Here is a 23,804-nt window from a genome sequence, read left to right as displayed (position 1 = left end):
ACCTTTGCTTGATGGTAGACATGCGGATAATTTAGGATACGTTAATTCTGTTGATGAGGCGCATAAAATTATTGCGGAATTTGAGACAGGATTTACGACGAAGTTTTCTCTCTTTAAAGCTGACAAAGGTTTCGGGAACACTGGTGTATATATGTATATTGATATAGTTCTTTGGCATTACAAGGCTTTGCTATCGATATTGTGCATTCTCACTAGTTTATCTAGTTCAAGTCCTCTGGCATGGCTTGAATGATACCACAATTGTGGAATCATTCGGGTTAAATTAATGCTTACACCTCCTTCCTCGAAGACAGAAGTCACAAAATACTCTGGGAAGATGCCTAAGTTACTTAAGGAGCAAAAATTCATTTTTTTACCGGTGTGCCATTCCTAATTTTGGGAAGGAAAATGTTCAATTGCCAGCACGGCCTAGATAGAACAGCCGGAGAGAAAAGGAAACGAAAAGATGCAGAAGAAGTACTGTATATAATATTTTCTTTTTATCCTCGACCTTTGTGTTACTGTCAACTATGGCTTGCTAATTCAAAAGGTCAAATACACACATGAATGGGTCATATGACATTGATCTCAGAATACTTTTATGACAAACGTGATAACAGTTCAATCTTGGCTAAATTGAAGATGGTTTAGAGGCTAACAATTATAAGATCTTTTCACTAACATATGCTGCTGACTAAGGAGAAAATAATATATGAAATTCTGCATTTTTTGCTTTCTATCAAGCAATCATATGTTGGCTCCTTATCACACTACGACACTTCCATTTTTTCGCATTCCAGAAAATAACTTGAGAAATACACTATCACTCATCTTACACTGTTATATTTACCTATTACAGAAGGCCAGAAACAAAGATTGTAATTCAAGAAAATAAGATTTCTTGTTTAAGACACAAGGAAGTTTGAATGCAAAGCACAGATAAAAATGTGAGAAATTATATTTTTTTTCAGAGAACAAGGTAGTTCTACCCATGTATAAACAGAACGAATCCGGTATAATAAATCAGATATGTGGCATGATTCCTTTTCTTCCATCCCCACTCAAAACAAGCAAACACACCTATGGAGGTTCCAGTCTGGTCTGAAAATGAAAAGGAGGAGGTGACCACTACAAAATTAAGCATTAGGGTTCTTATTTATAACATATTGATTATTTTACACTGATATCAAGAAATTAAGGTTACGAGTAGCAGCCAGCTGAGTTATAGTTTGAGTTTTATCAAGTCCATTATTTTGTTAAATTTAGAGTAACCTTGTCTTGAGAGAGGACAATTGAGGAGCTGTAATATACTTATCATCAATTAGGTACCACAAAGAACAATTTGTTTATAGAGAATTTTGGAGGAGAGGGCCTCCTGGTAAACTAGTTACGACTGGGAATGTGGCGGACAACTGGAAAGTATGGAAACAAATGTGGGGCAACTACATGGTCATTGCTCAACTCGAGCTGAAACCGCCGGCGTACAAAATCGCATTGTTTCTCCACTGTATCGGTGTTGATGCGTTAAAGATTTTTAACGGCTTCCAATTCGACACTCCAGACGATAGACATGACCTGGCAAAGATAATACAAAAGTTTGACGAATTCACCATCGGCGAACTGAACGAAACCTTTGAAAGGTACACTTTCAACTCCAGAACTCAACAGGAAAACGAAAGCATTGATGCTTATGTCACCGCCCTTCGCACACTAGCGAAAACATGCAATTTTTGTGACTGCATGCGTGATTCGATCATTCGCGACAGGATCGTCCTGGGCATTCAAGATCACCGCACTCGCAAACGGCTTCTACAAGAACGGAGTCTCACCCTGGCGAAGTGTATTGATCTTTGCAAGAGTTCTGAAGCAACAAATTTGCAATTGAAAACGATCTCGGGCGCCCAGAACGAAGATGTTCACGCTGTGCAAGATAAACACCCGCCTTCCAGCCGCCGTGATGACAAGTCTAGGAAAAGCCGCGCGGGGAAGGCGAAGACCTGTAAATTTTGTGGCAAAGCACATCCTTTCGAAAAAGGAAAGTGTCCAGCGTGGGGCGCGAAATGTACGAAGTGCGTTGACAGAAATCACTTCGCAACAACCTGCACTACTCCGACCAGAAAAGTGTACAACTTGAGAGATGAATCCTCCGATGACAGCGACATGGAGTACATTACAAGCATTGTTGCACGACCGGACATGATACACGCTGTTACACAAGAACATGATTACCCAAGAGTAATCTACACTGAGATGCTTGTGGGCAAGGCGGAAGTGAAATTTCAAGTAGACAGCGGCGCCTCAGTGAATGTCATTTCCGCCGATCTTGTGGCTGATAAGAAGCTTGAGCCCACCACAAAGACACTACAAATGTGGAACGACACAACACTAAAGCCACTGGGTTCCTGTCGATTAATTCTCCACAATCCAAAGAATAAGAAGAAGTTCTCGGTGGAATTCCTTGTCGTTGATAGACAACTGACCCCACTCATTGGAGCAAAGGCAGCTCAACAGATGGGCCTAATTACTGTCAACACTCAAAACTTCACGATCGCAAAACCACCTGAACGATCAAGGGCAAAGGTTAAGAGCGTGCAGACGGCTGACGAAATAGTAGCGGCCTACCCAGAGGTGTTCCAAAGAGAGCTAGGAGCACTACCAGGAACAGTTCACCTTGAAGTCGAACAAGGCGCAACTCCCGTCGTCGCACCTCCACGCCGTGTCCCAACGTCACTCAAAGAGAAACTGAGGAAAGAACTGGATCGACTACAGCAATTGGAGGTCATAGCTCCAATCGATGAACCTACTCCATGGGTTAGCAGTCTTGCCGTGGCTGTGAAGAAATCTGGAGCGCTGAGAATCTGTATCGACCCCAGGCCACTTAACACTGCCCTGAAGAGAGAAAGATATCAACTTCCTGTACTTGAGGACATACTCCCAGAGCTCTCAAAAGCAAAAGTATTCTCGACAGTTGACCTCAAGTCGGGATACTGGGACTGTGTCCTTGCCCCTGAGTCCAGCGTACTCACGACCTTCGCAACACCCTACGGAAGGTACAGATGGATTCGTTTGCCCTTCGGTCTCTCCGCCTCGTCCGAGATTTTCCAGAAGCACGTAACTCACGCACTGGAAAGCTTACCTGGTATTCTGTGCATCGCGGACGACATCCTCATTTATGGCACTGGAGAGACCGACGAAGAAGCCACTGCAAACCACGACAAGAGTCTCCGAGATCTCCTACAAAGGTGCAAGAACCGCGGCATTGTCCTTAACCCAGACAAGATGAAGCTGAGGATGAGCGAGGTAAATTTCATGGGGCATCTCCTGACGAACAAGGGCCTGAAGCCTGATCCTGCCAAAGTAGAGGCGATCACAAAATTGCCAAAGCCACAAGATGTGGAGGGCGTTCAGCGCCTCAACGGATTTGTCAATTATCTAGCCAAGTTCCTTCCGAAACTGTCTGAAGTCATGGAACCGATTCGTCGCCTGACTCGGAAGGACGCTCCATGGAACTGGTCTTCGGAACAAGACCAGGCGTTTGAAAACGTGCAGAGGCTAGTAACAGAAGCGCCTGTTCTACGTTACTACGACCCTTCCCTAGACCTCACCATACAGTGTGATGCGAGCCAGAGTGGCCTTGGTGCAGCATTACTTCAGAACGGCAAGCCTATAGAGTACGCGAGTCGCTCCCTTACCGACACAGAAACCCGGTATGCTCAAATAGAGAAAGAGATGCTGGCGATTGTCTTCTCTCTTGAGCGTTTCAACCAGTATACATTTGGTCGACATGTACACATCGAAAGTGATCACAAGCCACTGGAGATGATTCTACAGAAACCACTCGCTCGAGCGCCTCGACGCCTCCAGATAATGATGATGAGGTTGCAGAAATACGATTTCACCGTGCACTATGAGCGTGGCGAGAACATGCATTTGGCTGACATGCTGTCAAGGGCTTACCTACCCTACAACGGAAAAGAAGTAGATGACTTCGAATCAGTCAACATGGTCCGTTATCTACCCATATCTGACCAACGTTTAGACGAAATAAGAGCAGAGACTCGGAAGGACCAGTGTCTGCGAGAGCTGTCAGATACTATTCTCGTAGGATGGCCTGAGAAGAAGGAGCATGCTCCAGCACTGATACACCCTTACTTCAGTATGCGTGACGAACTGACCGTACAAGATGGGCTGACTTTCAAAGGAAATTCCGTTGTGATACCAAAGAGCCTTCGCGCAGATATGAAGCTGAAGATTCACTCGTCCCACCTTGGAATAGAGGCGTGTCTGAGGCGTGCCCGTGAATGTATCTACTGGCCAGGCATGTCTGCGGAAATGAAGCACCACATCTCCGCCTGTGAAATATGTAGAGAACTCGACAGCACCACGCACCCAAAGGAGACACTAATGTCCCACGAGGTCCTATCCCGTCCTTGGGAGAAGATCGCCACAGACATCTTTACTCTTGATGGCAAAGACTACCTGGTCACCATCGACTACTATAGCAATTTCTGGGAGGTGGACAGGTTGCCGAACACTAAAGCCAGCACCACCATTCTGAAGCTAAAGAGTCACTTTGCTCGCTACGGTATACCTGATCAAGTGATCAGTGACAATGGGCCACAGTTTACAAGTGACGAATTAGCTGAATTCTCCAGAAAATGGGATTTTGAGCACCTTACCAGTAGCCCTGGAAATAGCAAAGCCAATGGCAAGGCTGAGTATGGGGTGAAGACAGTCAAGCGCATTCTGAAGAAATCAATCAGGGCTGGAACCGACCCATACCTCGCCGTACTCGACTATAGAAACACGCCGACACAAGGGACAACGACCAGCCCAGCACAACGCCTGATGAGCCGAAGGACCAAAACACTCCTTCCTACCACTCAAAGCCTACTATTACCCAGGACCATAAACCTGGAAGTGGAACAGAAAGAGCTGCGACAGCGCCAGCAGGCCCAAGCCAAGTACTACAACCGGTCCGCAAAGGATTTACTCAGTTTGTCTGAAGGCGATGTTGTTAGAATGAAGCCATTCAAACTTGGAGATAAGTCTTGGCGCAAGGCCAAAGTCACTGCAAGACTCGACGAGCGATCATACACTGTTGAGACGGACAACGGAGCAGTCTACCGCAGAAACCGACAGCACCTGCGGAAAACGTCTGAACCACCAGTTGAACCCACCATCACAGCGCCAGAACTGGATATGGCCAGCGCAGATGAACAGGCGACCACAACCGCAGCGTCTACCCCTGACCAGAGCAATGCTCCTCACGAGCCACACCCTGAAGAGGTGACTGTCCCGGAACAATGTCGGAGGTCAGAGCGTGTCAGGAGGAGCCCAGCATACCTCAAGGACTATATCCGTGACTAGACTCGTGACTTTAAATCCTTCTTCGCGGTTATCATAGGGTTCAGTGTTCTCGTTTACCGATCCTCTCATGTCGAACTCACCAGCTGATAGATTTTGTCCTATGGCATTGATTCTGAACTGAACTGACATTGACACTTTTATTGGTTAATTTTCCTTTTTTTTTTCTTTCTTTCTTTTTCTCTTTTTCCAAGCTATTCTTCACAAAAAAAAAAAAAAAAAGGGAGGATGTTGCAATATGTACGTGATTACATGCGCCATCAATGTCTAACTAGACTGAGATCGAGTTACATCTGTATTGTCTTACAACGCTGTATGCTACTGAATGGTTGATAAAAACGGATCTTGAAACACTTGTGACAAGCTGGCAGACATATAGATAAACTTTACTGCTAAATGGGTTACAATATAAAGTGCTCAGTATTTGGATCAGCTATGACTCAACTTAAACTTTGCTTTAGCTTCAAGTTTAATCCTTTATGGTTTCCTTCCTCTGTATTTATTTTTCAAGTTATGTTACACAAAAGAACACAAAAATGACAAGGAATGCTTTTGAATATTAAGAGGCTGGAATAAGCAAGAAACCAAAACTGAATTTGAAACAGTAAAAAGTTAATTTGATCTTCCAATGATATTTAATTTTAACCATTAATAGAATTTGCTATTTAAATTTATCTCCTCCATTGTTTTGGATATTGTGAGCAAAAACAAAAAATTATCACAAAATACATGGTACACAATGGTTTGATTCACCAATGTGGCAAAGGCCTTTCACTGTCTATCCATAAAAAGGGAAATAATTTTTAAAATGTAAGACATTCTGCATCTTAAGTGTATACTTATTCATCCATGTGAAATTAAAGGTTACTTGAAATAAATGTGAAAGACCTATAAGATTTTCAGACCCCTGATAACAATTACTGATGCGCTGATTTGTTGTACTTAAAGGTTATGATTTTTGCAGAAATAGTGGACGCAATTTCTGGATCTGAAATTTTGTTGCAAATATCTGTTTAAGTCAGTTGAAAGCTCTCCTGTTTCAAGATTACATGATTGCCACACCAGAACCTTCTATATTCTATATTGTGCACCATGTTATGATCATGGTTTCAATAATAAAAGGTGCTGACTTAAGAACTATGTAAAATATCTCTAGATACAAAGAAATAGATTGTGGTTATGTACTCTATGGTGGTTTTGGTGGATGGAGAGAAACATCCACCAAAACCACTGAGTTATGATAATCATTATGAACGTTTGGTCGGTCAGCAATTGTGCACCATAAAAAATAATTAGCCAGAGCACTAACTGCTAATTATTGGTATAAATATTTTGTTTCCCGGAAGATCTAACAGTGGCTATAGATAAAATCGTTGATGGTTTTGGTCAAAGTTTTGGTGGATGTTCCCTTCTGACATCCACCAAAACTACGTAAAACCTGGGCACCTTTTAAATACGTGAAATATCTGCATAAAATTGCGTAAAATGTTTTATAATACTACAATCGAACAATAAATTAATACTTACCATTTCTTGAGTAAAAGGTTTTGACGCAATTTCCCAAACAAATAATACACTTAGTTCATCGGGATAAGTCGGCATGTTGTCGTAGCTTCGTAATTTTTAATTAGTATGACAAGTCATGAGTTGTCCATCATTCCTTCTCAGTGCCTCTCGACCGAGGTGGTTTTGGTGGATGGAATCTAATGCTGACCACCTTCTGTAGCGTTGCAGTTGTGTCTTCCGTTGTAGTTATGTCCTCACACCTAATAACCAATAGAATGCGGTTTTATTTCTTCCAATCAAAGTGCGTTGTGAACGTGTCTTCTGCGTGTCACTTCCCAACTAGGGGAGGGATGCAATGCAAAATTGTGAGACTATCGTTAAGTTTTCCGCGCTCGAAGTTTGAGAATTTCATGGGCTATTCTTGTTTCATGGGCTTATCCTTGATGCCTTTTGGGACACTTCGGATTGTTGAAAGATTAATATTCTTATTGCGTTTTTAAGCGCGAAGTATCAGTGAAATTTTCTTCGATACGTTGGAAAGGTTAGGAAGACGAGAATTTGACATTGCCTCGTAGCTTCCCTTATTGGTTTGGAGTGCGCTGGTGATCGAAGTTGTGCTTTTTTGTCGGAACTACTAAAGGAAGGTAAGGTTTCGGTTGCATTTTATGCTAGTATTTTGTTAAATTCAAATATTACAACCATTCTTCAAAGATCACGTTCAAGTTTTGGGCTTAATACTGTAGATTTCATATGACAGCATGGCGAAGCGTGCGAGTAACTACTAACTTTGATTCATTGAATCCTTCAGTGTCGAGGGCTGATTTTTTTATTTTGCGTGGGACATGTAAAACTAGATGTTGCATAATTGAAAAACAGGGCAGATCTCGGTGTTTCAATGCCCAAAAATGTGTGATTTTCTCCATCTCATTGTGCCTACAATGATGGCTATTATGGATACAGTGGAAGACATGTATTCATTGTAAATGTATGGGACTACGCAAAAATTCAACCTCTGGTCTGGTTGATGTCAAATATCACATATCCTGGGAGGTTAACTCACAAACTGCTAACTCGTATGATGAAGATCTGGTCTCTTTCATAAAGGATAGGGTGCTGTCTCCCAATGCTCTCCAACAAGTAACAGTTGGGTTACAATATATTAAATCATTCTCTTTGCTCACCCAGAAGGGACAGAATTGCAGCAAAATTACTCTTCACTTAATAATTGGTGCTTTGCTATTTAAATCAGTGGCTGACATATGCCACTTTCTTTATTTTGATCAATTTAGAGTAAAGTCCCTTGTACCAAATTATAAGGAATATGATAATAATATGTATGTTATATGTTACCACATTATCCATACTTTTTCAGCTATGTGTCACAAACATTAAAATGAAATAAACACTAATTCATGCAGAAATGAATACTTAATTCAATACAGACTATTGCCTACTATTAGCAATTATTGCTCCTACATGTGTTAGCAAGAACTTGGTCTTGTTGGCATTCATTGTGAGCATTTGGCAATCTGTATATTAGTGGAGAAACTCTCTGCAACTATCTTTGCTAAGAAAATACCAATCCTTTCACCCTTACTAAATATCATTCATACAGGCATGGATGAGAACCAGCAGCAAAGCAAAGAAAACAAAAGTGCTGATGAGGTGGTAAGCTCTATTCTAAACATTTCCTTGGCGAATTATGCACTAGTTATAAAAAGGTATATGTTGTGCTTAATTTTTGTCCTTGGTATAAACATCATTTTCCTTTGGTTTTGTTAATGATATGAATGAAAAATGCATTTTGTGTAAAGAAAGATAAAATTTAGCTCCTAGCCTAAGTTATGATGAGATGATGTGTCACTATCAATTTGGCCTCTATTAAAAGTAAAAGAATTAAACTAAGGATAAAACTAAACCACAGCATACCTATACTAAACCACAGCATACCTATACTAAACCACAGCATACCTATACTAAACCCTCAGCCTATTTGTATCAATATTACTATTTTTTCTGGTGTTCACCCAATAGATTCAATCCACTCACAGACAAATATGGCACCTGTGCATTTTACTATTACTCTTAGGCTAAGGCACTCGTAGAAAGCAATATTTCACAAAACAACAACATTATGTATGCAAGGTTTAAATTTTTCAGACCTTTACTGCTTGTTTTTATGAGTGGTTCTAGTATTTTCTTGCACAAAGAGTTCTGGTTGAATGTACCAGTCACCATGTTTTTTGGTATGGTGGTTTACAGTAATTGTTGTATGAAGTAACCTTCACCAATATTAATTTTGTGAACTTGTCACTGACAAAGAGCTAGTTCATGATTAGTCATTGATCGTTTCATTAATTGCCATGCTCTACATTTATCATTGAAGTACTGATTAACTCCTTTGCCATCAGTAATTGCATTAAAGATACTGTGTTAGAAATCACAGCACTGTACCCCAAAATCTAATGTTGTCCTCAGCACAATCTCATTTTTTGAGCAAGGCAAAAGTAAAAATCAAACAAGACCACACAGACATCATCACAGAGACAACATTGCTATGTATAATGTTTATATAGTTAGTTACATAAAAGGTACTCTATTCATTATTTCAGTGTCAATACTCACCCTCGTAGCAGCTATAATTTTTAGCCAACTTGGGAAATAGTGGCCTAAAATGGACCCTTTTGGACATCTGAACTTTTAAATTTCCAGGGGAAGGTTCCCCAGACTTTGCCATCCAAGTGGGAATAAATGGCTGTCACACTGTCATTTTGGCCCCTCCCAGCTGCTCAAACGTTGTCCCTCCTTTCCACAATCTTACCAAAGCCCCCATATGTGTAGTAATAAAAAACATTGAAGTGAAGTGTGCTATCTCAGCAAGAGGTGATAATCATGCACACTTTTAAGTGAGTCATCATAGCAGATGTTTGGTGAGGTATTGCATTCTGTGCTCAAAATCTAGTTCATGTAGACCTGGGAAAAAAGAATGGGGTGTAGCAGCCATTCATGTTGTTTAATTGCTCTAAGCTCTAATTCGATACTACTGTTCATTTGGCTATCTTTCTTGCCAATACTGTTTCGTTATTTGGGTTTTCTTGAAGACACTTCCCATTGAGAAGAAGCATTATATGTGTTTACAAATTAGAAGTAAAGAAAAGTGAAAAAAAATAGGAGAGTGACAGGATGGTATCAAAGACAGTGGTACAATTTTTTTTTGCAGGGGGGTCATTTTTTTATTTTTGAATCAGAGTTTTAGCCTAAGTATGTCTAAGTTTCTACACTTGTTGTTTAGTCTTGTGACTTCTTGCTTTAAGAAGTGAGGTAAAATTGTTTGAATTTGTTTTTTTCATTACAGCCACTTGAGTCTGTAAATGGAAAGAAAACACTGAAAAATGACGGTAAGGAATACATTGCTTGCACTATAAAGTATTGAAGTAATTTGCAACTCTCCATATTTGTTATTTGTAATTGACATGCTTTGCACAGGTGTTGTGGGGTTAGTGAAGAAGTTAACTGTATTTCAAAAATTAAATCACTTTAAATTGCAGTGAAAGCTATTACTTTTATAGTTATAAAAGTATCAAAGGTAACTTCTCTGAGAACCTTCTCCAGTGTCTGTGATATAGAAGTGTCCACTAAATATAGATTCATTTATTAAGAAATGTGGGAAGAATAGTATGCAACTGAAAATACAAGTAAGGACTGGAAAAGAATATTTATTCCTTGCTAGTAATCTCAGAACAGCTGTGTGGAGCTGGAAATTAACAGTGCTGGAATACAACAGTAAATCCTGCTGATAAACTGAGAACAGCTGTGTGGGGCTGGAAATTAACAGTGCTGGAATACAATAGTTAACTCCTGCTGAGAAACTGAGAACAGCTGAGAGGGGCTGGAAAATAACAGTGCTGGAATACAACAGTTATCCACTACTGAAATTCAGAAACAGGAAACTTTTAAATACTTTTGTGCAACAATATACTGAGCATGCAGTAATATCTTCTATTGCCTCAATTCCAGTTACTTGTAGAAAGGTCATCTCTGAACCATTAAATAGGATCTGTTTTACCCGTTATGGAAGAAAAAATCTTAACCCTTTAACCCCTAAAAGTGACCAGCTTCTAATTTCTCCTTACAATATCTCCCCTGAATCAAACATTGAGTTCATGAGAATAAAGGAAATGACCAACAATTTATAAATCTCTTGATTTTTATAAAAACTCTCTTTGTCAGGGCTTCAGGAAATGTATAGAGAACAGTATGGAGAATATGCATACTGATGTTAGGGTGTAAAGGGTTAATCAATAAATGTATGTTAAAGGTAGCAATCTTCTATAAATATTACTTATTCACAAATACTATATTTTATTTAGCAGATTGTAGCTTCAATGGATGCCAGAAATATTTTTATGGAAAACTGGCAGATACAGTTTTGTATTGTACTCCAGGATATACATCTTTTCCAAAAGATGGTATTTCTTCAGAGAAGAATGAAAACTTAAATGCTTTCTTTAATCAGTATAAAAGACGATTTTTTGAACGACGTAGCCTGAAAATACCAGTCTACACACTAAAACTTGACCAAGAAGGTAAGATTGTCCGTGACAAAAATGGCATCCTTGTTGTTTTGGTCAACAGTTATGTTCAAGGAGAGCTTAAGACTACAAAGCAACTTCTCTACAGAGAGGCTGTAGATGGTGTATTAAGCAGTTTACACTACATTAAAGGTGTCCTTAGAGAGGATACTTGCCTCCCTGGAGGGGTGAATGCCTTGAGTAGGCTATTCAATCAAAAATATGTATTTAAGGGTATTTTCAACCTTATTAGGGCCTTCTTGGCTCGATGCTCAACATGTCAGGTCAACAACCCCTTGCCAATGCGAGTGCTTCCCCCTCCTGTCCCCATTAGATCTTTTCGCCCCCATTCCAGACTACAGTGTGACCTTATTGACATGGCCCCAAAGAAGCACCGTAGTTTTATGCAGAATAATTGTTGGAGCTACCGTTACATTCTAACAGTCAAGTGCTGTTTCTTGAAGTTTTGTTGGCTGTTCCCGTTAAAAACAAAGTCTGCAGAAGAAGTGTATGCCATTCTGAAGGCCTTGTTCATCAAGGAAGGGTCACCTACTGTAATTCAGTCAGATAATGGTGGTGAATTCATTGGAGAGGTAGTGCAAAAACTTTGCAAAGAATTTGAAGTTTGCATGGTTCATGGTAGGCCACACCACCCACAGTCTCAAGGCCAGATAGAAAATCTCAACAAGCAAGTCAAAAGGTTACTTGCAAGGTTTTTACAACAGTTGCCTAGAGATCTTCAGGCCAATGTCTGGCCTTTACTACTCTCTGCTATTGCAGACCTTTTGAATTGCAAGTGGCACAGCACAATTAATGATGTGCCTTTTCGAATATATAAGAACCGTGAGCCTTCCTGCTTGGTGGACTACATCATCCCAGATGATAGTATGTGGACAGAAAGTATTGAAGATGGTTGCCTTGAGGATTATGAATTTTCATCAGAAGATTTCATTGAACTTGAGAGACATGGGGAAAGCACTTCCATGGATAAATCTAAATTAGAAGAGATAACAGAGGCCATCCTGCAAATTTCTTCTGAGACCATATTATTGTCTTCATTGGGTGTTTCAGCTAAGCAGCTGTCAGCAGCTGTTAAGAAGATAGTGCAAGGAAATTCACATTCTCCACCTTCTCACAGTCACAACAACATCCCACTTCAATCAGTGGATTCAGAGGCAGAATTCCAGGTAGAGAGCATCACGAAATACCTCTTCAACTTGAGTGGAGAATACAAATCTAAGATGGTGGATGTCCTTGAAGCAACAGAACACACCATTCAAAAGAATCACAAACGGGCTCTTAAGAGGGCTAAAGAGCGGGAATTTAAGGTGGGAGACAAAGTTCTCTTCCAAAATCCACGTTCAGAAGGATTGCATTTTTCAAAGCCAGATCCATTTCAGCCCTTGAATGTTCTGGGGGTCATCAAAGAAGTGCGTCCTGGAGGAATGTTCAAGGTGGAGATAGAATGTGGAGAGCAATTGGTAGTTAAATCCATTTTTGGTGGCCAGATGGTTTTGTTCAAGGAAAAGCAGTATGAACTTCCCCTTTGTGAAACACCCCCCAAGTTATCTTTGCTGAATATGCACAATTTCATTTCAGAGTTTGGCCTAACTGTGCGTAAGGAGATGTATAATCGAAGTCTAAGGTTGAGGAAAGTGGCTCACCATAGAAGTATTGATGATTTATTGAAGAGTTATTGTCAGGTTCTGGATTATGGACTCCTTGCCATGGTATCGTCGTTTTCTGACAGAGAGGAAGAAGAAGCTGTGTTTCACCAGAAGTTTGTAACTGGCCTTCAAACTTTACAGGCTTCGGGTTTTCAGTACTTTCTCTATGGTACAATCTTTTGGGAGAGAGACAGAAAGCAAAACCTGGGAAAGTCAATTCTAAGTCATCTCACCAGTTACGAGGAACACTCTGACTGCTTGTCATGCGTTGGAGAGCAAAAAGAAACTCCATGCTTTCATCCCTGCTGCCAGAATCTTGTGCTTCAGATGGCTGTTAACTGTGGGCTCTTCTGTGTAACAATAGATTGTTGCATTGTACCATCTGATGATAGTATAATGAAAACATCTCAGACAGCTCCAAAGGAAACCCCTCTGTTAAGTAGCCATACAACTGAGGCTAGTACTTCATGCCATGATAAAGAAAGTATCAAAAGACCTAGCACTCAAGTCGGTGTTGATGAGCCAGTGTTCAATAAGGATGATCTGCTTGACCATACAAATGATGTAAATGTTGATGTTGGATCCAACAGATGCAGTACACCCCAAGGAAGTCTGAAAACCCATGAAGTCACCCTTGGTGAGCCATCCACATCATTGCTGTTCATGCCAGGAAGCAATCAAGGAATGCTATGGAAGCCAGCTGAGTTGAAGGACAAGTGTCAGCAACATCTAGAGAACATTGATCCTTACTGCAGTGAACTGGCCAAGTTTGTAATGCCCTTGAAGGGCTTTCTTGCAGCCATAAATCCTTCTCAAGATAATGCCACAGAAAGAAGTAACTTGAGGTACTTTTTAAAGATTATTGACAAGCATGCAAATAAAGATGTACAGAGCCAAGTGCGCCTAAGTAGCAACAATGGCAGTCAGGAGTGTATGCAAGTTCACGGGTACAGCTCATTCTGTGGACTTTGTGCAATGAACAATGCAATAGGTTGTTCCAGGAAAGGACCTACTTTGTTCAATTTGTTTGACCTAGATTTGGCAGCAGACATCATTTGGTTAAAACAGGTTTGTGAAGTTGGCTGTGGATTTTCTGTACCTTTAGAGCCTATGCGGGGTCTTGATGGTGACTACAGTATTTTAGCAATGAAGGAGGCAGCAATTAGGAAGAACTGTACATTTCAAAGACTAGATTTACCCTTGAGGGCACTTTTGGATGGTGCTGTAATTAATTCCCTTGACCCCAGCAGTCTCCAGGAATTTTATTCCCTTCTTCTGGGATTGTTCCAGGCAGATGAGAGACCATCACTCATTGTGAGGACAAAGGAATATCACTTTGTTTCTCTGCTCTTTAAAGCAGATGCAATTGTACTTCTTGATAGTCGCAGGACATCTGCTCTTCCACTGTCCCTTAAAGATGGCCAAGGTTACATTCAGAGAGAAGCATATCAGAACCCAGATTTTGCTGCTGTAAACCTTCAAGGGCCTGGAACTTATGGCAATCCTGTGAGAGTGAATGACTTGCCAGAAGTTAAGCTGCATACAAATTTTCATTGCACACTGGATGAGGTGTGGGATTTAAGCAGTACTATAAGTGATGATACCATCATTGCCACACTCCATGGACAAGTCAAAGCAAAAGATGTTCGTACCCTCAAGCCAGGTAACCAAATAAATGATGTCGTGATCAACTACATTGGTCCATTCTTAATGAGTCAGAAAAAGGATGTGTATGTGGCAAGCACCTTTTGGCTAAATCACTGCAGCCAAGAGCTGGGTCTTAAGGAAATGCTTAGGTGTGATTTTCACAAGTATGAAAAGTTTGTATTTCCTGTTCATTGCCCTGGTCACTGGTGGTGTGTCTTAATAGACAGGCCAATGAAGTTGTATGGGGAATTTGACTCCCTTTGTAAAGATCGAAGGAGTGATTATGTTTTTCAGGTCTTGTGCAGGGAATTCAAAACTGCAAATATTGATATTTCTTCATTTCGAAGGTTAAGTCAGGAGGAAAGAGAAAAGTTGCCTTCTCAAGGACAGAATGTTTTTGACTGTGGTGTCTTTGCGTTGGGTTTTATCAGTGCATTTGTCAACAACTTGGAAATGAATTTCAGCTTAAGGGATATGCCATTCCTGCGGAATTCATTTGCGAAAATTATCATGAATGGGCAACCAGTATGTGACATTAAAAATTGTCCCAGTACCCAAGAAAGTTGTCATCCAGCTTGTGAAGAAGGTGGCCATGGAAGTGTCCTTGGGCTAGTTGGTTGCTCTACCATTGAAACTATGAGATGTAGGGGTCAAGAGAATATTTGCAGTGACAAAGAATCTGGAGTAAGTGGTACAGGACTTATACATTGTGCTGGTGAAAACAGCAGTGCAAGAATAGGTGAAGATGGAATTAAGAAATGCAGAACAGGAGTGAGTCCATTTAGTCCTGACAAAACCATGGAAGAGGTTTCTGTTGGTTTTGGTGTTGCTTTTCCTGGTAAGTATGAATTAGGGGATTTTGAGAAGGATTATGAAGATATGGAAGATGATCCATTTGTTGTCCCCCCTCCTCTTCTGCCATTAGACATTCAACTATGGGACAAAGACACAGAGTTGTCAAATGAAAACAATATTCAAGGTAATTAATATGTTGACCATTTTCACTCTTTGTCTCTTTGTTTTTGTAATATGAATTTTTTGCTATATTGTTCCATAATTATTCATCTCTATAAACCTTGTTTTTTTGTTATTTGCTAAAGAAAGCATTGTTGTGCCTTTTTACAGCCAGTGAACCAGATGATGAAGATTTGGTCTTGTATGAGCTCCTCAAGCCTCCTTATGATGCTTCTCACGAGGTATGCAGAATTTGTGAGTGATCTGTGGTTTTCTTCTGCTTGGGTTTTCTCTTACATTATTATTATTATTATTATTATTATTATTATCATCATCGTCATTATCATTATTATTATTTTTACCACTGTTGTTGTTGTTGTTGTATACTATGCAGAGATGTTCTTGTAACATGCCCAGTAGTTTAGGGGAATATCATTATTATTATTACTATTATTATAATCATTTTATATTATGCAGAGATGTTCTTATTAACATGTCAAGTAGTTTAGGGGAATATCATTATTGTTCTTATTATTAAATAATTATTATTATTATTATTATTATTATTTTAGTACTATTACTTTTGTGTTTTGTTTCCCTTTGATGACTAGTTTTGGATGTTTTTAATTGCCTTGTGTCTGCAATGAATTTTAAGTTAAATTATTATAAATACATCTAATGATTAATAGTCCTTTAATTGCTAAATTTGTTTGTTGGGTTAACATAACGATGTGGTTGTTTTCATTGTCCCTTGAGTTAATTTATAGCATATCATCATTAACATACTGATACTTGGTAAGTGGTACTTACCCGATGAAATTAAGCCAAATGTGCATTTTAATACGAATTTGGTGAAGACAGTCTTTCACAAGCCAAGTGTCATTAGATTTTCTTTCCTAATGGAGACTGATTTTCTTCACAGCTTCCAACCCTACAGATGCTCTATTCTAAAGAAGAAAGGAAGGTATTCCAAGGCCTTAACCCCATCACTGAGCAATATCTTTTCAAACTAAGGAAGGAGAAAGGGATAAATGTTCCAAGAGGGTGTTACCATGCAGTGATGACAACAGAAGAAATGGTAGATTTTGATTACTGGAGGCAGGTAAGGAAGGGGAAGTCGAGACAAAGATTTTTCCATTACAGGTGGGATAGAGCCTTCGAAGTTTGGACCAAGGAGACCACAGAAGAGTTGATAGATGTGGCAAGTATCTTAGAGCGAGTTGATAGTGATGGATGGGTCTTATTGAACATCACAGAACAGTGTCACTATGAAATGTGGAGAGACTGGAAATGGAGGCAACTTGAGGAGAAAGACCTTTTGTAATTTTAAATAAAATCAATAAGGCAAGCTATTTGGCACAGAATAATACTAATAATTAACCCTTTAACTCCCGTGTGTGACCAAGACAGAATTTCTCTTTACACTATCAATACAATATCAAGCAGACAAGTGATGAGAATAAAGAAAATTATTGATAAGGGGATTATTAGTTGATCCAATACCAAATTCTCAAAACTAACATCACAAGAACTATGTGGCAGACAGTAAGGAGAAATACTAATGAGATCTTGGGAGTTTAAGGGTTAAACACTTAATGGGTCATGTGTTCATTCTAACAGTTTCAATTGGGTTTTGAAGCATGCTTAATTCAAGTCATATCCAAAATTCCCTTGCTCCACATTGTGAATTGTACTTAGACATGGCCAGAGAACATCAACAGAGAATGTGACCTCTTAAGCATGTTTGCATCAGACCTATGAATTTGTCCACAAAACTTCCATTGGAATTGTTGAGTTCCAGAGTTTCACATCTAGTGCACTTCCAAAGCAGTAGAATTTAAAAAAATTGACACAAACATTTAAATTGCAAAGAATTTATTTAAAACCTTTATGTTTACAGCAACCCACATAAAAAGAAATCTTACCAACAATTATGAATGAATTAGTGAATAAAATAGCCTTGACTCCTCAATCTCGTGTCAACTGCTTTATTTTATTCAAAAGTATATAAGGGTAAATTGGAGAGTTACTTACTGTGATCTGTGAAATAATATTGAATAATTAGAGCCAAACAGTTGCAAGTAAGTATGAAGGTAGAATGGATTTATGGTATATTAGTGCACTATGGTCCACTTTAAATTTCACAAATTCCAAAAAAACTATTTCACCTGAAGTTATTTGCTTGAATTATTTGTAGTGAAGATGTTTATTTCCATAGAAGTGTTGCATGTTCAAGTACAACTGGAGCAGTTTTTTTTTTAACTATCCATTTGTGTTCGTTAAATGAGCAATTTCAGCTTGAATTTTTAGTTAGATTAATAATGTATGACACCAGCGACATGTTTGATTGTTGGATCACCCCCATGTTGTGTGTGGAAAACATGACATAAGCCAAAAATTTTTGTAACGCATAGTAGTCTATGATCAATTTCATTGGTTGGATAAAATCACTCTATGTTCATCTACAATATCTTGTCGAGAAATAAATTATGACAGAGCTTTGCCTTAGTTAAAAATGAAAGATAGAAAAAATTACAAGTTTTAAAAGAAGTTTATGTTCTTAGTGAATTCTAGAAAAGCGGGGTAAATTCTGAGAATTCTTCCTTCAAGTGGAATTGATCCTAGGGTGCCAAATCCAATCTTTAACCCGATTTTCCATTTTTTTTTTCAATGAATTCCAGAAAAACGGTATGAATTTTAAGAATTCGTCCCCCAAGTGGCTAATACCCTCAGTTCCCATATGCCATATTCACCCCGATTTTCCATTTGATCGGTGAATTTTAGAAAAACGAGGTAAATTCTGAGCATTCATACTACAAGTGGATAATAGCCGAAGTACCCATACGCTATCTTTACCCCGATTTGTGATTCATTCCAGGACTTCTACTTTTTTCTCGACTTTGAAAAGGCCTTCGACACGGTAGAATGGTCTTTTCTTCCAAAAACTTTACAGTGTTACAATTTTTGGCAATCTGCTATCAACTGGAAGCTCTTTTACCATAACACAGAAAGCTGCATTCTTAACAACGGTTGGTCTAGCAACTTCTTCAAACTTGAAAGGGGGGTAAGGCAAGGCTGCCCTCTCTCTCCGTATCTCTTTATTCTCTGTGTAGAAATACTAGCCGAAACAATACGGCAAAATAAAAACATTAAGGGCATAAAAATAAACGAACAAGAAGTAAAAATCAGTCAATACGCGGATGATACTACCCTTATTTTAGATCGATCGCCCGCCTCTCTAACAACCTCCTTACAAATATTAGACTTTTTCAGCGAGATTTCTGGTCTCCGATTAAATAGCAAGAAAACTGAAGCTTTGTGGATCCGTGCGAATATTCGAAACGAAACACATCTCAGACCCGACAAAGATTTTAAATAGGTAAAAGAAAAGGTTAAGGCTCTAGGCGTATGGCTCTCCACCAACCCCAAAACCACTATAGAAGCTAATTACAACGAAAAACTAACCAAAATCAGAAACAGCTTAAGCTGCTGGGAACTGCGCCGTTTAACCTTATTAGGAAAAATTACAGTTTTAGAAAGCCTTATTGCCTCTCAACTGGTTTACATCCTGTCCCCTCTGCCGTCCAACCACAGCGCTCTAACAGAAATAAATAATATGTTCTTCAATTTTGTATGGGATGGCAAGGGAGACAAGGTAAAGCACAACATAATGATCAACGACTACGAGAACGGAGGGTTAAGGATGATTGATATCAAAATTTTCAACAAAGCTCTTAAATCAAGTTGGGTAAAAAAATATCTAGATCCGGAAAATCAAGGAAAATGGAAACTTTTGTTTGACTATGAATTACAAAATCTAGGTGGTGTCGAATTTTTTCGTACCAACCTTAATAAACAAGATCTGTTAAAAACTATAAAAACTGCATAGGCCTTTACTTCAGAAATACTCCACATCTGGTCAGAAATCTCACTTGAAACTAATTTCTCCTCCATTGATCAGCTAAAGGCGCAAAGTCTATGGCATAACTCTCTTATACGTGTCGGTAACAAACCTGTATACTATCGTTCATGGTCTGTAAAGGGAGTTAAAACAGTGGGCCATTTGATGAATGATGCGAATAGTTTCCTATCTTTCTCTGATTTTAAAGAGCTTTACGACATTAAAACAAACTTCCTTACTTTTCAAGGCATCTTATCAGCTGTTAAGGCCTTACAAAAAAGCAATGAAGCTAACTTCAACAGCTGTAATACTGCATACGAAACTACCTTCGACACCTTCCTAAAGACGACAAAACCAAAAAGACTAACATATAAAATTCTGACGAGCAACAGAATGCATGCTCGAAACACCAGATAATGTCGACTGGAAGGCAGAACTCCTTTTCTGTGCACAAAAATCACAAAATTGATTGTTTTTCAATTTAAGCTACTGCACAGAAGACTAGCCACCAACACTTTTCTTACCAAGGTAAACCTTAGGGACAATGAGCAGTGCACTTTTTGTAAAAGTGAGAAAGAGACTCTCATCCACCTATTTTGGACTTGTGATATATCCAACCGTTTCTGGCAAGGTCTTAAACAATGGATAATTAACCTTGTAGAACCTTTCGCAGAAATTTTCAATCTATCGCCATTTATAGTACTAGGGCTTAAGCCACACAAAAACAAGAAACTAAACTTCCTTTTTGTGGTCACTAGATATTTTGTATGGATATGCAGAATGCGCAACATCTCTCCGGAAATAAAAACTTCCCCCTCTTCTCACATTTTAATGCATAAATCATTATTATAAGAAAAACCATGCTTAAAACAAGCACAACACGCATTAACTTAGTGTTTTCTTTAATTCTGTTTACATATAATTTGATGTTTGTATCCTTTTTTCCTGCACTTTTTTGTTTTCTTTTAAACTACCTTCTTTTCTATAAATTGTGAGTAGTGCACTCTGGCTGTAAACGCTTTTTTGTTTTTTTCTTTTCTTTTCTTTTAATATATAGTTATTTGTTTAGTCGCTCTTCAACCAGTATTGTTTTAAATATTGTATTGCACTGTAACGTACGTATTTGTAAAAAACAAAAAACGTATGTAATGTAGCTATAGATGTAACTGTACTGTAAGTTATTTTCTGTAGCCGTGATATAAGTAATATAGCTGTAATTAAAGTAATATAGTTGTTTTTGTATTAAAAAATAAATTAAAAAATTTATAAAAAATAAATAAAAATATTGTGACAGTCAGATTTTAAAAAAAAATATTTACCCCGATTTTCCATTTTTTTCAACAAATTCTAGAAAAACAGGGTAAAATCTAAGAATGCATCATCCAAATTGAAGAGATCCCAAGTTGCCATATTCAATCTTCAACCCGATTCTCCATTTTTTTTCAATGAATTCTAGAGAAACGGGATTAATTCTGCGAATTCATCGGCAAGTGGCTAACACGTTAAGTTCCCATATGCCATCTTTACCCCGATTTACCATTTGATCAGTGAATTCGAGAAAAACGGGGTAAATTCTGAGCATTCATGTTACAAGTGAATAATACCCGAAGTTCCCATATGCTATCTTTACCCCGAATTTCCATTTTTTTCAGTGAATTTGGCAAAAAACGGGGTAAAATCTGAGAATTCATCCTCCAAATAAAAAGGATCCCAAGTTACCATATCCAATCTTTAACCCGATTTTCCATTTTTTTTCAACGAATTCTAGAAAAACGGGATAAATTCTACGAATTCATCCGCAAGTGGCCAACACGCTAAGTTCCCATATGCCATCTTTACTCAGATTTTCCATTTGATCAGCGAATTCTAGAAAACAGGGTAAATTCTGTGAAATTCATTCTTTAGGTGGAATATATCCTACTGACTTGCCATAGCCAACTTTACCCCGATTTTCGATTGGATCATTGTGTGAATTTGTCATAAACGGTGTAAATTATGACAAATCCACCCAAACGTGCAATAAATCCAACAATGATCTAGAAACAGTACTAAAAAAAGAACAGCTAAAATCAGCGGGACCGCAATAAAATCACATCACAATCTACTACTTCAAATTTTTACGGAGGGCTTAGTGCAATACAGCAAAAACCTACAATATTTAAAATAAACAACCAAAGGCCAAACTTCTGTGATTCAAGGAAGACTTCGTGACGCGACGCAGACAAATTATCACAACTTTGACCTCTCAGTCGATCTCACCTCCAGCAGATCAGCGAAGCGTCAAAAATATATAATTTCATGCCGACGAACCATAATCTATGATCTTCAGCTATTAAACAAAATAAAACAATTGTGATATGACACCACATTGTGCTTTTGTCTTAGCTTGTGTGTAAAATGTTGTCAATAGAGTCGCAAGTCGAACAATGAGGACAGTAAATAAAGCAAGACTGCAAATAAAGCGTGAACAATAACGCATCTTTTGGTCGAAAGTCGCTTTGTTATTTACGTAGCGAGTTATTCTTCCACGTTTAGGCTATAACAACGATGCGATCACACGGCGCCAACGAAGGAACGATAGAACTTCAAAGAAAATAATGTGAGAGGCCAATGATCCGGTTCGCAGTGATCATGCGAACAGCATGTTTTCCTGAGATCAGTTACCGGAAAATACTGGTCAAATTTTCCACTTATCCCGACCCCCTCGAATAAGTACTTTTGCTTGAAGACATAACTACAACGGAGTCTCTTAACCAGTCCCAAGCCGCGTGTCGCTCGATAGATCACAGGATATGATTGGCCACTCTATCACATTACGTCAGAGGACATATCTGCAATGAGAGGACATAAGTGCAACGGTACAAATGCTTTGTTAAGCACATTTCAGAGCACGCACGTGGAAGAGCACAAATTGTCGTCCTTTTTAGAGTTTTAGGGGTTAAAAGACTTAGAATCTGTTGTGCTGGCTCGCAAGAGAAACGCAGTCGGTGCTAAGCAGGGTTGCGCGGGCTTAATCAACGTTTTTAACGGCTTTCGAAAAAGTGCGACGAATAATAGGTTGTCCAAGGTTAACTAGCTTGTACGTTTGGAGGGCATTCAAGTCTGGATTCATATAGAGTGATTCAATAGGAATATTCGAAGCGTCAGGTGGGTTCTTGTCACAATAATTAATAATTCAGTGTCGACCGATCGACGGAAGATCGTATCAATAAGATGAGGTCCAAGAAACTGAATCCTGCTTGATCGGACTTAACCTTCATTGAAAACATACGGTTAACAAAGCTGTTAGAAGGAAGTGCTCTTCAGGAACTGATGGAACCTTGTTCATATATAATCTACTGATTGCAGGAGTGACAAATTTTATTTCAGTTGCATTTGTAGAGCTCGAGGTTAGGATAAATTACAACTGAATGGGGCTGAATTATGTACTTGAAGGCTTCAATTTGCAACAAAATTGAGCTATTTTTGCATTATTCAAAATTGAGCATTCCCCTTCCCCTTTCAATCATGTTTGTGAACAGAGAAGTACTGGATTGTTCAGCTAAAGAAGAGGTTATAGGAAAGGGCTAGGGGTTGCAATTGGCATGATATTAATTCATTAATGTACAACAACTGCTTTGATGCAGATTGTAAAAGTAATGAATGGTATGGGGTATGATCAGTGAATGATATAATTAACTAAAATACAAAGAATGAAATATGTAGATAAAAATTGAAAACTGTCAATAACAGTGAATGTTGATATAGTTGCTATGAGCTGTTTATTGCTACTCCAGCTGATCAATCAAACTTTTTTTATGACTTCTAAAGCAATAGTCAAAACATACTAAATTAAGTTACCATTATTGGATTAAACTCTCAGTGCATGGATCAAAAATAAGAAATGATTTGCTTCACTTACTGCCTTAGTTATAAACTCTTCTGCCTGATCAGGACAATAAAAAAAAACTAGCACCAACCCAAACTAATGAACAAACCTCATGAAAAGTAAATTAAGTGGACTGAGAGTGAGGTGAGATAAACAACTTGTGATGGTGAGGTTTCATTGTTTAGTAAACAGAATATTAATACAAACCTTTTATTCCAGATAAAAATTTATTTCCAATATTACATCATTTATGAAAGGAAAAACTGAAATATAGTACAAACAGCTTCATGAGGATCAGCCATCGAGTCTGAAAAGGTAAATTA

General features: G+C 38.7%; 1 protein-coding gene, 2 long non-coding RNA genes and 1 pseudogene across 5 annotated transcripts in view; 3 read left to right on the top strand and 1 right to left on the bottom strand.

Moving 5' to 3' along the window:
* Nucleotides 1-465: 465 nt before the first annotated feature.
* LOC149048733 (uncharacterized) lies at nt 466-7,077 on the bottom strand. The gene is made up of 2 exons (XR_016185351.1): nt 6,895-7,077; nt 466-1,101 (listed from the first exon to the last, which is right to left on the bottom strand). It is a non-coding gene; the product is annotated as an uncharacterized LOC149048733 (long non-coding RNA).
* A 19-nt stretch (nt 7,078-7,096) lies between these two features.
* LOC149048732 (uncharacterized) lies at nt 7,097-17,257 on the top strand. Of its 3 annotated transcripts, none has more exons than XM_089202116.1 (6): nt 7,097-7,517; nt 8,489-8,541; nt 10,229-10,271; nt 12,516-15,737; nt 15,884-15,954; nt 16,635-17,257. In XM_089202116.1, the coding sequence occupies exons 2-6, from the start codon at nt 8,491-8,493 to the stop codon at nt 17,034-17,036; spliced, it is 3,789 nt and encodes a 1,262-aa protein (XP_089058242.1). In that variant the 5' UTR covers nt 7,097-7,517; nt 8,489-8,490; the 3' UTR covers nt 17,037-17,257. The 3 variants fall into 3 exon arrangements, with proteins under 3 accessions (XP_089058242.1, XP_089058241.1, XP_089058240.1); XM_089202115.1 differs by having other exon boundaries at nt 7,110-7,517; nt 8,489-8,538; nt 10,604-15,737; XM_089202114.1 differs by having other exon boundaries at nt 7,110-7,517; nt 10,604-15,737.
* A 2,125-nt stretch (nt 17,258-19,382) lies between these two features.
* Nucleotides 19,383-20,030, top strand: LOC149048731 (uncharacterized; annotated as a pseudogene).
* A 3,670-nt stretch (nt 20,031-23,700) lies between these two features.
* The window catches only part of LOC149048728 (uncharacterized), a 31,870-nt gene continuing 31,766 nt past the window's right edge, over nt 23,701-23,804 (top strand). Inside the window, exon 1 of the long non-coding RNA XR_016185352.1 lies at nt 23,701-23,796. This is a non-coding gene — a long non-coding RNA (uncharacterized LOC149048728). The remainder of the gene's footprint in view (nt 23,797-23,804) is intronic.

Source organism: Pocillopora damicornis, chromosome 3, assembly GCF_964200805.1.
Source record: "Pocillopora damicornis chromosome 3, jaPocDami1.2, whole genome shotgun sequence".
NCBI lineage: Eukaryota > Metazoa > Cnidaria > Anthozoa > Scleractinia > Pocilloporidae > Pocillopora > Pocillopora damicornis.
Note: the sequence above shows the minus strand (reverse complement) of the source record. Positions and strands in the feature narration are given on the sequence as shown.

Coding starts and splice junctions, on each gene's coding strand:
- LOC149048732 (XM_089202115.1), top strand. CDS start 11,150: ATGTTAGGGTGTAAAGGGTTAATCAATAAATGTATGTTAAAGGTAGCA. Junction 15,738..15,883: donor AAATGAAAACAATATTCAAG/GTAATTAATATG, acceptor GCCTTTTTACAG/CCAGTGAACCAGATGATGAA. Junction 15,955..16,634: donor CTTATGATGCTTCTCACGAG/GTATGCAGAATT, acceptor TTTTCTTCACAG/CTTCCAACCCTACAGATGCT.